The 14,355-nt window shown below is 42.7% G+C and overlaps 1 protein-coding gene across 1 annotated transcript; it reads left to right on the top strand.

Moving 5' to 3' along the window:
• Positions 1-2,575: 2,575 nt before the first annotated feature.
• Positions 2,576-12,501, top strand: LOC149437651 (serine/threonine-protein kinase VRK1-like; the record flags this gene model as incomplete). Its single annotated transcript, XM_089660799.1, has 4 exons — positions 2,576-2,601; positions 5,036-5,214; positions 9,402-9,454; positions 12,431-12,501. Coding segments are annotated over exons 2-4 (293 nt in total), but the record flags the coding sequence as incomplete, so codon positions are not given.
• Positions 12,502-14,355: the final 1,854 nt, after the last annotated feature.

The raw sequence follows: 14,355 nt of genomic DNA, 5'->3' as shown, positions 1-14,355 counted from the left end.
CCGGTGATCGCTGTGTCCTACGGACACAGCTGATCACGTGATGTGGTAAAAGGCCAATCACAGCGGCCTTTTACCACGTGATCAGCGGTGTCCAATGACACGCTGATCAGAGGGAAATGCAAGTGCCGGTTCTCGGCTGCACTTTCCTCACGCTGTCAGATCGTGAGGAAAGTACTGCCGAGGACCGGCAGTTGTCAGAGCGGGGATCGGCACCGATCATCAGGGCACTGATGATCAGTGCCCTGATGATCGGTGCCCAGCAGTGCCACCCGCAAGTTCCGCCCACCTGTGCCCAGCAGTGCGCCCACTAGCTCTGCCCACCTGTGCCCAGCAGTGCACCCACCTGTGCCCACCCACCTGTGCCCACCCACCTGTGCAGCCCAGCAGTGCTGCCAGTCAGTGCCACCAGTCAGTGCCCAGGGGTTGTGCCAGTCAGTGCCCAGCAGTGATGCCAGTCAGTGCCGTCTATCAGTACCCATCATCAGTGTCACGTATTAGTGCCGCCTATCCGTGACACCTCATTAGTGCTGTCTATCAGTGCCGCCTATCTGTGCCACCTCATCAGTGCCGCCTATCAGTGCCGCCTATCAGTGCCCATCAGTGCTGCCTCATCAACGCACATCAGTGAAGGAGAAAAAATACCTGTTTGAAAAATTTTATAATAGAAACAAAGAAACTTTTTTTTTTTCAAATTTTTTGCACTTTTTTTATTTATAGCGCAAAAAGTAAATCGCCCAGTGGCGATTAAATACCACCAAAAGAAAGCTCTATTTGTGAGAAAAAAATGATCAAAATTTCATATGGGTACAATGTTGCATGACCGCGCAATTGTCAATCAAAGTGCGGCAGCGCTGAAAATTGGCCTGGTAAATAAGGGGGTATAAGTACCTGGTAGGCAAGTGGTTCATTGGTTTGTGTAAAAGTTCTAGCGTCTACAAACTATGGTATGGATACATGAATTTACACAGCTTTTACTGTCTCATCATATTTCTTGAGGTGCTAAAATATATTAGGCCAAAAGCTGGTAGTCAATGGAACATTGCCCTTTTGTGCTGGTGGAAATTGTGGAACGACGCTCTGTTGTGTTTTTTGTCTTTTAAGACAAAAGATGTTAATGTATAATTGCAGTGTTTGCACTTTGCAATAAATAAGTGGGTTTTGGGTTGCAGTTTGGGCACTCGGTCTCTACAAGGTTTGCCATCACTGTTCTAGGGCGATCAAAGGGTTAGCTATGTGTTATGAGTGTCTACTGTGTGGTGTTTTACTACGGGATACGCTGGTTTTTATTCCCTGCTTAGGAGGGAGATGAAAACCGGTACATCCACAACTAAAGGAGGGAGATCTGTGTTTACATTCACAGATCTCTCTCCTGTCAGTTGCTCCACCGATCGCCGAGTCATGAATCGCTGGCCGTGCCGAGCCAATGACAGCACGGGTCGGCTGATGTTAGTGCCCCCTACCCGGAAAAGCAGAATCGTGTGTTTGTATATATTCGTGATTGTGCACAAGGCGGCACCCCTGTAGCAGTAAAGCTACAATGGGCCAGTTGCCACGTAGTTATCAAGCAGCGGTAAATTACTGCGGCTGAGTTCACGGGCATTCTCAGAGAAGACCGCTCTCCTCTGACTGCCTATTTAGGAAACCGTGTAGATCGCTTCTCCTGATGAGGAGCGAAGCGATTTACAAAAGCTCTGAAAACTGGAAAACGATTACTGTAATCTGTGTGCACTGTGTATCTGAATGGGCCCTCAAATAGGGGATCTTCTCTCTGTGTCTGCTGTTGCAATTCAAAAAAGACGCGGCCGTGCAAGGCTTTGCCCACCCATGTCATTCGTTTACAGAATTCTGTGAATGAAAACTACAAGTCCCAATAGCCTTTGTGGCTTTATGGGGAAAAGTCAAGATTTGCATATAACTTCCAAGTGTATCTGGTCAAAATATAAAATCATTATATTCATTTCCACATTGAACTTCAATTATTTCTAGCCTACTATTAAGCACTTGGCGACCTGTAACAGTAGAATTACTGTCACAGGGTGGCAGCTGCAGGCTCAGCAACATATAAAAATGTTGCAAGCCTGCTTCCGGGTTTGTGGTGCGCACCCCCTGCTAACATGCGCTGTGGTTGGATTTTTGTCAGCAGGTCCTGACCAATGATTTATGGCTGACACACACACACTAGACTCTGTATGCAGATCAGTCATTAGTAAAAGCAGCACACATTACACTTACTAGGTACACAGTTAACCCTTTGATCTCCCATTGATAACCCCTTCCCAGCCAGTGTCATTAGTACAGTGACAGTGTATAGTATTGGCACTGATCACTGAATTAGGGTCACTATTGATGTACGTGTCCGTCAGTTATGATGGTGCCCATTACATTACATTAAAGTAAGCTTATTTTGGATTGCCAGAAATAATTGTTCGTGTTGCTATTACAATGCTGATATTATAAAAATTAAAGTGTATGCTGTGACCGGAAAACCCCTTTCAGTTGCTATAAGTCTGGATGTTTTGATGTTTTTTTGTTTTTGTTTTTAACTGAAGTGACCCGTTGGAGCACCTCTCTTGCCTCCTGTGTTACAACCTTTTGGATCAGGTGATTATCCACTTATTCACCAAAGGCTGCATTCTGAGGGAAGCTTGGGGGAATGCGCACATCTGTTCATACTCTGAAGTACTGGGATTTTCACTGGGTCTAGTGACAGATTAAGATAGTGGGCAGCATTTTTTACTTTTTGATTTCTTCGGTACAGCTTCACAGCCTGTTTTTTCTTTTGAGGTTGCCTGTGGGTTTTTCTTTGAATCCCGGACAATTCTTCTGTCAGTTATGGCTGCAATCTTTCTTGGTCTACCTGACCTTGTCTTGGTATCGAGATCCCCGAACATTCCACTTCTTAGTAGGTGATTTAACAGTACTGATTGGCATATTCAAGGCTTTGGACATCTTTTTATGTCCTTTTCCATCTTTATAAAGTTCCATTACCTTGTTACGCAGGACTTTTGACAGTTGTTTTCTGATCCCCATGTAAACACAGGCTGAGATCTGATCCCCATCAGTATCTAGCCTAGTCAGTGCTTCCATGTAAGAGCTAACAAACTCATTGACTATTTATACACTGACACTAATTGCAATTTAAAAAGCCACAGATGTGGGACATTAACCTCTAATTGGCATATTAACCCGTGTGTGTCACCGTGTCTCTGTACCAAGGCCAAACATTCCAGGGGAGGGAAACTTTTGATCCGGACCATTTGGGTGATTTCTGTTATTATGATTTAAAAAGGAGCCAAACAGTTATGTGATAGCAAATGGCTTCATATGATCATCATCCTTCAATAAAAGAGCATTTTTTTGGCATGATCAGTCATATTTTCAATATCAATGCCAAAATTTCACAATTTTCTGCCAGGGTGTGTAACCTTTTGAGCACAACTGTATATTAAAAAAAAAACCGGAAGCCACCAAAAGAAAGCTCTATTTTGTGGGACATCAATTTCATCTATGCACAGCGTTGCATGACTGCACAACTGTCAGTTAAAGTGCCGTATCGCAAAAATGGCCTGGTCAGGAAGGGGGGTAAATCCTCTGGAGGGCAAGTGGTTAAAGTAATTTTTTTTCTTTAAAATAACATGTCATGCTTGCTCTGTGCAGTGGTTTTGCACAGAGCAGCTCCAATCCTCCTCCTTTTTGGGTTCCTTGCCAGGTGCTCCCGGCTCCTTCCACCTGCTGAGTACCCTCATAGCTAGACACTTGCTATGTGGGCACTTGTGTGGAATCGCTCCTGAGTCTGCTGTCTGTGTCTTTTGGTACAAACAGCAGGACTCGATCCCACCTCCTGCACCCTTCTTACTGGCTGTGGTGGACAGCAGTGGGAACCAGTGTCTCCCACTGCTGTCTCTGAGCCAATGAGGAGGAAGAATGCCTCTACTCTCATGCACAGAGATGGATCCAGATTGGTAAGTATAGGCGGGGCTTGGGGGGGAATCTGCATGCAGAAGGTTCTCTTCCCTAATGCTTACGGTTAAAAAAACAAAACAAAAAAAAACTGCCTTCAGAACCACTTTAAAATGCTCATGAGCCCTCAGGTGTCAATAACGCTGACCACCCTCAAGTGTCAGTATCCCATCAATCTAATGGCTCTAAGGGCTCGTTCACACTAGGCTGTTTTGCCAACGCTTGCCAAACGCCCCTATAGCGTTTGGCAAGCGTTGGTCCGGCGTTTGCGGAGCGTTATTAACGCTCGGCAAACGCTCCGCAAACGCCGCATGCGCTGTTTAGCGGCAGTTGCTAGGCGTTTGCCGAGCATTAATAACGCCCCACAAACGCCTATAATGCAGTTTGAGTGGTGTTACCGCTCCACAAACGCCCCGCAACCACACCGCAAACGCCAGCCGGGCGTTTGCGGAGCGGCACCATAGACGAGAATAGGAGGCTTCAAAGCCTCCTGACTCGTCCAGAGGCGTCTGTTTGCCGCGACGCAAACGCTCCCGTTAGAACAGCACCATGTGCTGTAATGTGCAGAATTGGCAGAGGCGTTTGGGAAGTGGTAAAAACGCTTACCAAACGCCTCTTTGCCGCCTGCACACAAGGCTAGTGTGAACGTAGCCTTAAATGTGATTTTTTTTTTTTTCTGTGTATCAATTGCTATACTGTATGCAGTCAGTACAGGTATTCACACACTTGTTTGTGTATGATGATGACATTGTGAGCTATTATGTTATTTATAGAAGAATAATGTTGCCTGTGTGTGCTTTCTAAGTTTTTACACACCTCTGTTCTGAAATGAAAAATAGGTTTGCAGTGTGTGGTGTGTCCTTTGAATTTAGGATGCTTTTCTTTGTGCTGATTGCTGATACAACTGTAACATACAGTATATTAGAGCAACTCTGTAAACAGTTGCAATGATTTTTATTGTGATATAAATCTACTATAAAGAACGCAGGGAAACCTTCATAGCTGTATGGGAATGGAAAAAGTGTGGCATTGTGTTAAAGGGTAAAATAATATAATCACTTTTCTTTCTTGCTAGACCTAGAAAAATGCCTCCAAAGAAAACAGCAGGATCGGGATCAGGTGCCAAAAAAGCTCCAGCTAAGCGGAAATTGGCAGAGGAGTTCCCACCTGGGGAGGTACTCACCGATTCAGCCAAAAAGCAGTGGAAATTGGGACTACCCATTGGACAGGGTGGTTTTGGACGTCTTTATCTTGGTAATTTTTTATTTTTTTTTATTATTATTAGTCCACTTTCAGAGGCTTCTAGAGCTGGACACACACTCCAAGATGATTTGGCAATCCTATTAAACTTAGGTTCTGCAATAGAACATTCTTGTCTCCAGCCAAAACCTTTGTTTTTTTGATAGTGGGGCAGCTTAGGACTTTTGTGTTTACATTGGAGATAATCTTGCATTGCTTCTTTTGCTGGTGACCACAAAGCCAGTGAGTGAAATATCACCAATAGGGACGTAGCATGCAAACAATTGACAGATGTTCTAACCTACCCCCTATGCCATTTTATGATTTTAAATTGGTGATGAAAATGTTACCGTTCTTCCAGCTTGTGTTAAATGTCTTTTTAACATCTAAGGAAAAAATAAAATCTAACTCCTTCTGACCAGAATGGCTTTGGCTGCAAAGGCAGAAGATTCCCAGTCATGAAGGTGTTAAAATAAAAACGATTAGGACCTAATCAGATCTCATGTCTTTTATAGCCACTACATCGTCACAAATACAGTGATTTCCAATTTGAACACACAGGGTCTCTTGTGACCTATATTTGTGGCATCGGGGACCTGTAACCCTTCTGCGGTTTCTGTCATATGGATCACTACACAAAGCTACAGTTTTTTGTTTTTTTTTCCCTAAGACGTAAGATTCATGGAGCATCACTGCAGAAGTTGCTTACACAGCTAGCCTGAGAAGTTACAAGACTTCAAGCACAACTTTAGTAAGCAGAAGAAATTGGGGGGGGGATGTTTGAGCCTAGCAGGTTGGTTGCCTGTTTCAACAGCAAGCAACCAAATACACTGCTCAAAAAAATTAAAGCAACACTTTGAAAACACATCAGATCTCAATGGGGAAAATATAATGCTGGATATCTCTGATACGGATTGGGTAATGTGTTAAGAATGTAAGGATACACCATCGTTTGATGGAAATGAAAATCAACCTACAGAGAACTGAATTCAAAGACACCCTGAAAATCAAAGTGAAAAAATGATGCAGCAGGCTAGTCCATTTTGCTGAAATTTCATTGCAGCAACTCAGAATGGTCCTCTGTAGTTTGTATGACCCCCACGTGCTTGTATGCATGCCTGACCACATCGGGGCATGCTCCTAATGAGACGACAGATGGTGTCCTAGTTTATTTCCTCCCCGATCTGGACCAGGGCATCACTAAGCTCCTGGACAGTCTGAGGTGCAACCTGGCGTCATCGGATGGACCGAAACATGATATCCCAGAGGTGTTCTATTGGATTTAGGTCAGGCGAGCGTGGGGGCCATTCAATGGTATCAATTCCTCCATCCTCCAGGAACTGCCTGCATACTTTCGCCACATGAGGCTGGGCATTGTTGTGCACCAGGAGGAACCCAGGACCCACTGCACCAGCGTAGGGTCTGACAATGGGTTAGACAAAATGAATGACAAAATTAAAGGGGTGATGCTGGCCATTTCTTGGGCACTCTCCGTTTAAAAAGGTTCACCCTCCAGAGGATTTTCTGGCCGGGACCTGGTGATTGACAGCAGTAGCCACCAATGGTGGTGTGAGTGGGGAGCGCACGCCCCCTACCCGGGAATACTAATTCACATATATATTCATGATTTTGCAAGGGCTTTCCGCCCTGTAGCAGTAGTTCTGCTATAGGGTGGTCAGGAATCGGATAATTGAACAAACTGAGTTTAGAAGCTAATTGGCTTCTATGCAGCAGTTTGCCTGATTTTGCACTCTCCGGGCCAGTTCACACTACAAAAACGCACTCTGGATGCATTCCGGATATGTTTTTGCTTACAGTTCACACCACACGGAGTTCCGGTGCAGTTTTGATACAATTTGCTATGTTCCAGTATGGTTCTGTGCAGAAAAAATGCAGCATGCTCTACTTTGTTTCCTGCAACGAAAACTGACTGCACGGGTGTGAACTAGGGCCATTGGAATACATGGAAAACACTGCATGTGTTTTTGATGCAGAAAAAAAAAACGCCCTGGACTGCATCTAGTGTGAACTAGCCCTCCAGCTTTAGTAAATAAACCCCAGTGTGCTGAAGTGCAGTGACATAAATTAACTACTTTGCTTGATGCGTTGCAGTTACCATGCATTAGATAGGTGCATTGTATTTCTAGAAGCTGCTCCCATTTCTACGAGACCTTAGCCTTCCAGACTTCGTTGAAGCAGACACCTGGATATTAATAGCAAAATAAATGGGTTTCCTTTATCATTTAACCACTTCCTGACCGGCCGTTGTATATAAACGGCCGGACGGTGGCGCTGCAGGGTCGGGTGGCCGTCTATAAACGGCCTCCCCGCACCCTGCTTGTGCGCGCTCCCTGGGAGCGCGCAGCACCGCGATCCGGTGCCCGCTGTGTCCTCCGGACACCGTGAAACACCGTCGTCGGACGGGACCTCTGTATGAGGTCCCGATCATGTGATCACTGATTGGCCAATCAGTGATCACATGCAAAGTAGTAAGCAAGATGTCACTTCTGACATCATTGCTTACTATGTGTGAAATCTGTGAATGATCAGAGGTCACATGGTACAAGGCTATTCACAAAAGCTTTGTACCATGTGACAAGCTGTGACCAATCACAGCTCACTCAGTTCTTCTCAATGAGTGCAAGAATGCAGACAGAGAGAAAGAGAAATGATTGCTTTTACATCCTATATGGGTGTAAAAGCAATCTGTGTAAAAAAAAAAAAATCTTCATCACCCCTCACAAGTAGTACAGTGTCACCATGGTGACACTGTACTGCTAGGGTGACAGTATGTAAAAAAAAATAAAAATAAAAAAATAAAATAAAAATGTTTAAAAATTATAATTTTTGCTTATAAACTAATTTGGATTTTTTTTTTACTAAAAAGATAACGGAATAAATTTTAGCTAAGATTTATGATGAAATATTATTTATTTGCAAAATTTTATAAAAAAAACACTTTTTTTCAAAATTTTTGGACATTTCATTTACATAGCAAAAAAAATACAAATCCCAGTGGTGAGTAAATACCACCAAAATAAAGCTTTATCTATCTCAAAAAAATGATAAAAAATTCATTTGGGTACAGTGTTGCATGACCGCGCAATTGTCATTCAAAGTGTGATAGCGCTAAAAGCTGAAAATTGCCCTGGTCAGGAAGGGGGTAAAAGTGTCCGGACAGGAAGTGGTTAAAGAAAAATGTAACCTTTCTTGATTGTCAGTGAAAACGTAACTCCAAGTAGATATTCAGTCACAAATTATTGCAACTGTAAATGTTAATACATCATCACATGTATTTTGTAAATAAAAGCTGTGTAAGCAATTTAATTTGACCTCTTGGAGTCTACCACATGGCTGGAGTGTGAGGGGAAAAAGTGCAAGGAGCAACATCGGGTCATGTGATGACAAGAAGCATGGGGACAGGAAGAGAAAACCGAGTCAAATAAGATTAGCTCCACACTGTGCTGCTTCTCCTTTCCCTGTCCAGGCTTGGACGAGTCCAGAATGACTTGGGCTCAGTGAAAGTGGGTTTAATGATGCTGGGCATCTGTCTGAGGACATCTAGTGGAAGAAAAAAATGTGCAGAAACTTTCATGATTGATGGTCAATGTTGCTGCAAAGGCTGGTTTTTGTTTTATTTTCTAATGGACTATTTATTTTACTTGCCATTTTTGGATGGATTTCTGCTTGAACACTGAAGATCGGTCCGAGTTCAAGGAACAAGCTGTCGCCCAGAAAAGAAGAAACCACACATCTCCGAATGAAAACAGCCAATAAGCACAAGTCCAATTTGTGGCACTACCATTTAACTGCTGACTTGTGTACCACGTTTGGCTGAAAGTGGGGAAAACCCCTTTGTGCTGCTCTTAGTGGCCACATGTGGCTGATTCTCTGATAGAGTATGCTACAGATAACTGGGCTGAGTAGAAGAAATACAGTAGCTCATGTTACTGGTCATTGTCTATTCAAATGCTCGAGACATTTCGAGTGTATTTTTGCCTACATGGGCAGATGTTTTCATCTTACCCCTGTGTGCCTTTTAGTGTAAAGGTGCAGATTATACATATGTGTACATCCATAGGTGGTTCGTGTGAAATTTGACCTATTATAAAATAAATATATATATTCTCACAATTTATAAACAATGTAATTTAATGTGTATACACTTGTTTTCATGTCCATTTTTTTTTTTTCTGAACCAGCTAATGAAAATGCTAAGACTGTTGGACCAGATGCTCCATATGTCATAAAAGTGGTAAGATTTTAGTAAAATGTTTTATTTTTTTTCTTGAAGTCCATTGTGTCCGTGACGGGCCTCCTAGATGATTTCCTCCTCTACTCAGTAGTTGTGTTCCTTGAGAAGAGACATGCATGGGCTTTTCCCATGATGGGGTTTCCTAGCTCAGGGACCCTCTCTCCCTTATTTTCCATTGGCTTCTTTTCTTGGGGGGGGGGGGGGGGGGGAAAGCTGCCTTATCTGTCCAGGATTGGGTTCTAGTTAAATCCTACTTTACTTCCAATGGAGGTCCTAGAGAGTGGAAGCTTCTGTTGGATGTCATGTTTTTTTGTCCATGTCTTTTAACTTTCCTTTTTCTTAGTGGCGGCAATGGCTGTCTTGTTGTGTTGGTTTGAGGGGCATGTGGTACCTAAATGACCATACTGAACTGTGAATTATGGCTTCTTAAAGGCACAAATGAGCTGTATCCACCTCTCCAGAGGAAGTGGTTTGTGCTTGCTGCCATTTTGTTTGTGTATTAGTACATTGATACCACTATCTGTCTCAGCTTTTTGTGTTTGTAACTGCCATTACCAAGATGCAGCCTATAGGATAAGTTCACCTTTGGGAACATGTTCTACCCATTTTAGGGTGGAACATGTAACATCTGCCCCGATTTCCCCATCACCCTGTGACAGCAGTACGGGGAGATGTTCACCATACCAGCTGTCACTTTTTAAAAACAGCGCAACAGGCACCCTAGTGAAGGTCTTTAGATGGAGTTTAACCATTTCAATACCGGGCACTTTTACCCCCTTCCCTCCCAGGCCATTTTTCAGGTTTCAGCGCCCTCACACTTTGAATGACAATTGCACGGTCATACAACATTGTACCCAAACTAAAATTTTATCATTTTCTTCACACAACTAGAGCTTTCTTTTGGTGGTATTTAATCACTGCCGGGGTTTTATGTTTTGCTAAATTAACAAAAAAAGACTGAAAATTTTGAAAATAAAACATGTTTTTCTTAGTTTCTGTTATAAAAGTTTGCAAATAAATACTTGTTCTTCATAAATTTAGGGCAAAATGTATTCTGCCGCATGTCTTTGGTGAAAATAACCCAAATTAGGATGTATTTTTTAGTTTGTAGGAAAGTTATAGAGTTCACAAACTATGGTATAGATCTGAAAATTGATCAGTCCTGAAGTACTGACAGCCAATCTAATTTCTTGAGGTCCAAGAATGTCAGAACAGTACAGATCCCCCAAATGACTCCTTTTTGCAAAGTAGACAGTCCAAAGTACTTCATAAGAGGCATGGCGAGTTTTTTGAAGTTGTTTTTTTTTTTTTTTTTGTCATAATTTTTCAGAAAAATGAAAAAATATAAAAAAAATTATTTTCACAATTTTTTTTTTTTCTAACATACTGTCACCAGTGCAGTACAGCGTCATCATATAACTGGCATGGCGGTGATCAGGGACACTGGTGACAGTATGGGGGGAAAAAAAAAAAAAATTTTTTTTTATTACATTTTTTGTTTTTTTTAAGATTTTGTTTTTCATATTTCACTATGACCAAAGTAGTACAATGTTACCATATTAACATTGTACTACTTTGGGGAAGTGATCAGTATTTTTTTTTTTTTTACACAATAGGCAAGCATTTACCTGAATGACATCGATTCATTCAGGGCTTTTTTTTTTTTTTTTTTTTTTTTTGTGCTTGGCTGTGATTTTGGCCACGGCTAATCACATGACACAGCTGGGCTGTGATTGGCCCAGCTTGTGCATGTGATCGCTGTGACCATTCACAGCTAGACACACTAGTATACAATGGATAACATGAATAAAGCCATCCATTGTATACAACTGTCATGTGACCTGCTGTGATTGGTCACAGCAGGTCACATGGTACCAGCAACATGGCCGGTACTCAGATCTGTCATCGGCCCTGTCTGAGGTACGTGGTCGGTGACAGATTGCGCGGCTCTGCAGGCGTGCAAACTGTGCATGACCGGGAGGACACCATATGGCATCCACCCGGAACGCTGAAGGATTTTGCCGGCCGCCAAACGGCCATTGGCCGGGCGACTAATGGTTAAAGCCGTGGTTTTTTGTTTTTTTTTTTTGTTTTGTTTTTTTCTGCTGTGAAGTAAGGAAAAAAAAAAAAAGCAACAGTAAGTGATGGCTACCTACTTTAGTAATTGCTCATTTTGTGTTCTAAACTTTAAACCTTAGAACTTATTTTCAAGATGAAGCAGTTGTTGCAGGAATACCTACTCTACTATCTTCAGTTGCAAAAATCAACCTTCTGCTATGTTTGCTTTATGCAATGTAAACAACATAAACTTCATTGCCTCTTGCACACTGTACTGATGTATGAGGATCAGATATTTCCGGCAGAAAAAAACGCAATGATTGGCTGTATATCACTTATGGATTTGCGAGTATGCACAGAGGAGCATAAAAATTCTTCTGGCTCTATTTTAATGAAGGAAGTGTGGCATGTGCGCGGATTTGCGAGTATACACACAAAAATACTGTCCAGCAACTCTGGAAAACAGACAAGTCGATCTAGACTGTTCACCCATGTGAAAGGGCCCTAACACATTGAGCACAATAAAATAAACATTCCTTAGTGAACTATTACCACCCCAGCAATGCTTAAAAAATAATTTTAGGCTTGAGGATTAGTCAAAGCGCCCAAAAATAAAGCTGAGAATCTGGATAATAAAATATTGCCAGTTCCAAATTTTAATGTACAGGATGGATGTATAGGTCTCATTTAAGTCATTCATTCTTTTTTTTTTTTTTTTTTTTTTTTTTTTTTTTTTTTTTTTTTTTTTTAAATCGGGTACCTGCTTTCATCTCTCTTGGGTGTTGTACTTTTTTTTTTTCCTCACTATCTGGGAGACCCCGCTGAGCTGTAATTTACTATGGAGGGGGCTGAGAACTAGATGAGAAAAATCTGGACCCTTGCTTTGGACACAAATTAAAATATGTTTTTAAATTGTAGGAACCAAGCGATAATGGGCCCCTCTTCTCAGAGTTGAAATTCTACATGCGTGCTGCTAAGCCCAGAAATGAGTAAGTAGCACATTTGTTACATAAAGCAAATAACTAGTAGTTGTATCTATAGCATAGTTTTTGAGGGGTATGTTGTAAAACTTGGACTTTCTGGGGTCTGCCCCTGACTAGAAGTCTATGTATGACATGCTTTTAAAATTTCATGTATACCTAACCTGCGGACTCTTGTTTATATGGTACTATAGAATATTGATTTTAAAGAATTGGCTGCACCTTACAGAGCTTAATACATTAGACAGTTACGTGGTATAAATGATCTATCCATACTTGATGTCATATTACAGGGGCATCCATGGTACCAGAGACTCACGTTTAAAATTAATTCTTTATACTCACTGTGGAACGTAAGGGGTTAATCCTCTGCATTGTGTAAAAACGCTGTTTGATCCTGATGTCTCTGATCCTCCCTTTTTTCTTCCAGTGTCCCCCTCTTATCTCCTGATAAGACATATTGTGCACACTCTGCACATGCTCAGTTTGGTGTGTATTGCTAGAGGTTTTTTGTTTTTTTCTTGAGAGAGTGCATGTGATCAGTACAGGGCCAATCAGCACTGTCCAGATAGAGGTCAGGGGTTCTGCATCCTCCTAGAGCAAAATGAAAACTCCTCCTAAAAGCTCTAACCAGTGCTCTGTTGGACACTTGATAGAAGTCACAAGACTGCTTTATACTGCTGATGAGGAAAAGGTATTTAGCAGTTTATATTTACTAACATAATTGTACTTCCATGTTCTGTGTACTGTGAGAGAGCAGATATAGTGAATGCAGGGTCCGGGGTTTAGTAACCCTTTAAGAACAGCTTTCATGTTATAATGGAGTATTAGATTGCTCTACAGTAAAAAGGAACCTTTACACCATCCCCTGTGTTTCAGGTGACTGTTGGGGACTTCCCAAATGTTACAAGGAATTGTTAAAGCCTGCTGCCATGTTTTGGGATACAAAGGCACCATTCACATCCTTCCCGCTGTCCTGCATTTTCCTTCTGTTTATGTTCTTTAATGCTCTTTTAGTGTGTGTTTTTTCATGCGTTTCATCCACTTTCATAGACTTCAGTGGGCCACAAAAATAGAAGTGTGTATCGCAGCAAGCAGATATGAACGGCCTCACTGTAATCAGTGCATTTTCATGACACGTGTTTCTATGTGCTGCAACTAAAAAGAGCGCAGGCGTGAACCAGGCTTTATAATGTTGCATTGTTAGAAACTAGGAAGGGGGGGCAGTTTTGATGGTGAAAGGGGGGGCTATGTTGGAGGGGAGGTATGGTGGGGAGCTGTGTTGTAGATATCATGGGTAAAGGGGGGGGGGGGGCTGTGTTGGAGGTATGGTGGGGAAAGTTGGGGGGCTGTGTTGGAGGTATGATGAGGAAAGGGGGAGGGCTGTGTTGAAGGTATGGTGGGGAAAGGGGGGGGGGGGGCTGTGTTGGATGTATGGTGGGGAAAGGGGGGTTATGATGGGGAAAGGAATGGGGGGGGGGGCCTATGTTGGAGGTATGGGGAAATGAATTGGGGGGGGGGGTTGTGTTGGAGGTATGATGGGGAAAGGAAGGGGGGGCTGTGTTGGAGGTATAAGGGGGGAGCTGTGTTGGAGGTGTGACAGGGAAATTAAGGGGTTGGGGGGGCTGTGTTGGAGGTAGGAAGGGAGGAGGCTGTGTTGGAGGTATGAAGGGGGGGGGGCTGTGTTGGAGGTATGACGGGGAAATGAAGGGGTTGGGGGGACTGTGTTGGAGGTATGATGGGGAAATGAAGGGGTTGGGGGGGCTGCGTTGGAGGTATGATGGGGAAAGGAAGGGGGGGCTGTGTTGGAGGTTTCAAGAGGTTGTTAATGGGTTATTCCCTATTTATTGCAAAGTGCACAGG

This window comes from Staurois parvus, unplaced genomic scaffold (assembly GCF_062004578.1).
Source record: "Staurois parvus isolate SC_StPar_1 unplaced genomic scaffold, SC_StPar_1.0 ptg001276l, whole genome shotgun sequence".
NCBI lineage: Eukaryota > Metazoa > Chordata > Amphibia > Anura > Ranidae > Staurois > Staurois parvus.
Note: the sequence above shows the minus strand (reverse complement) of the source record. Positions and strands in the feature narration are given on the sequence as shown.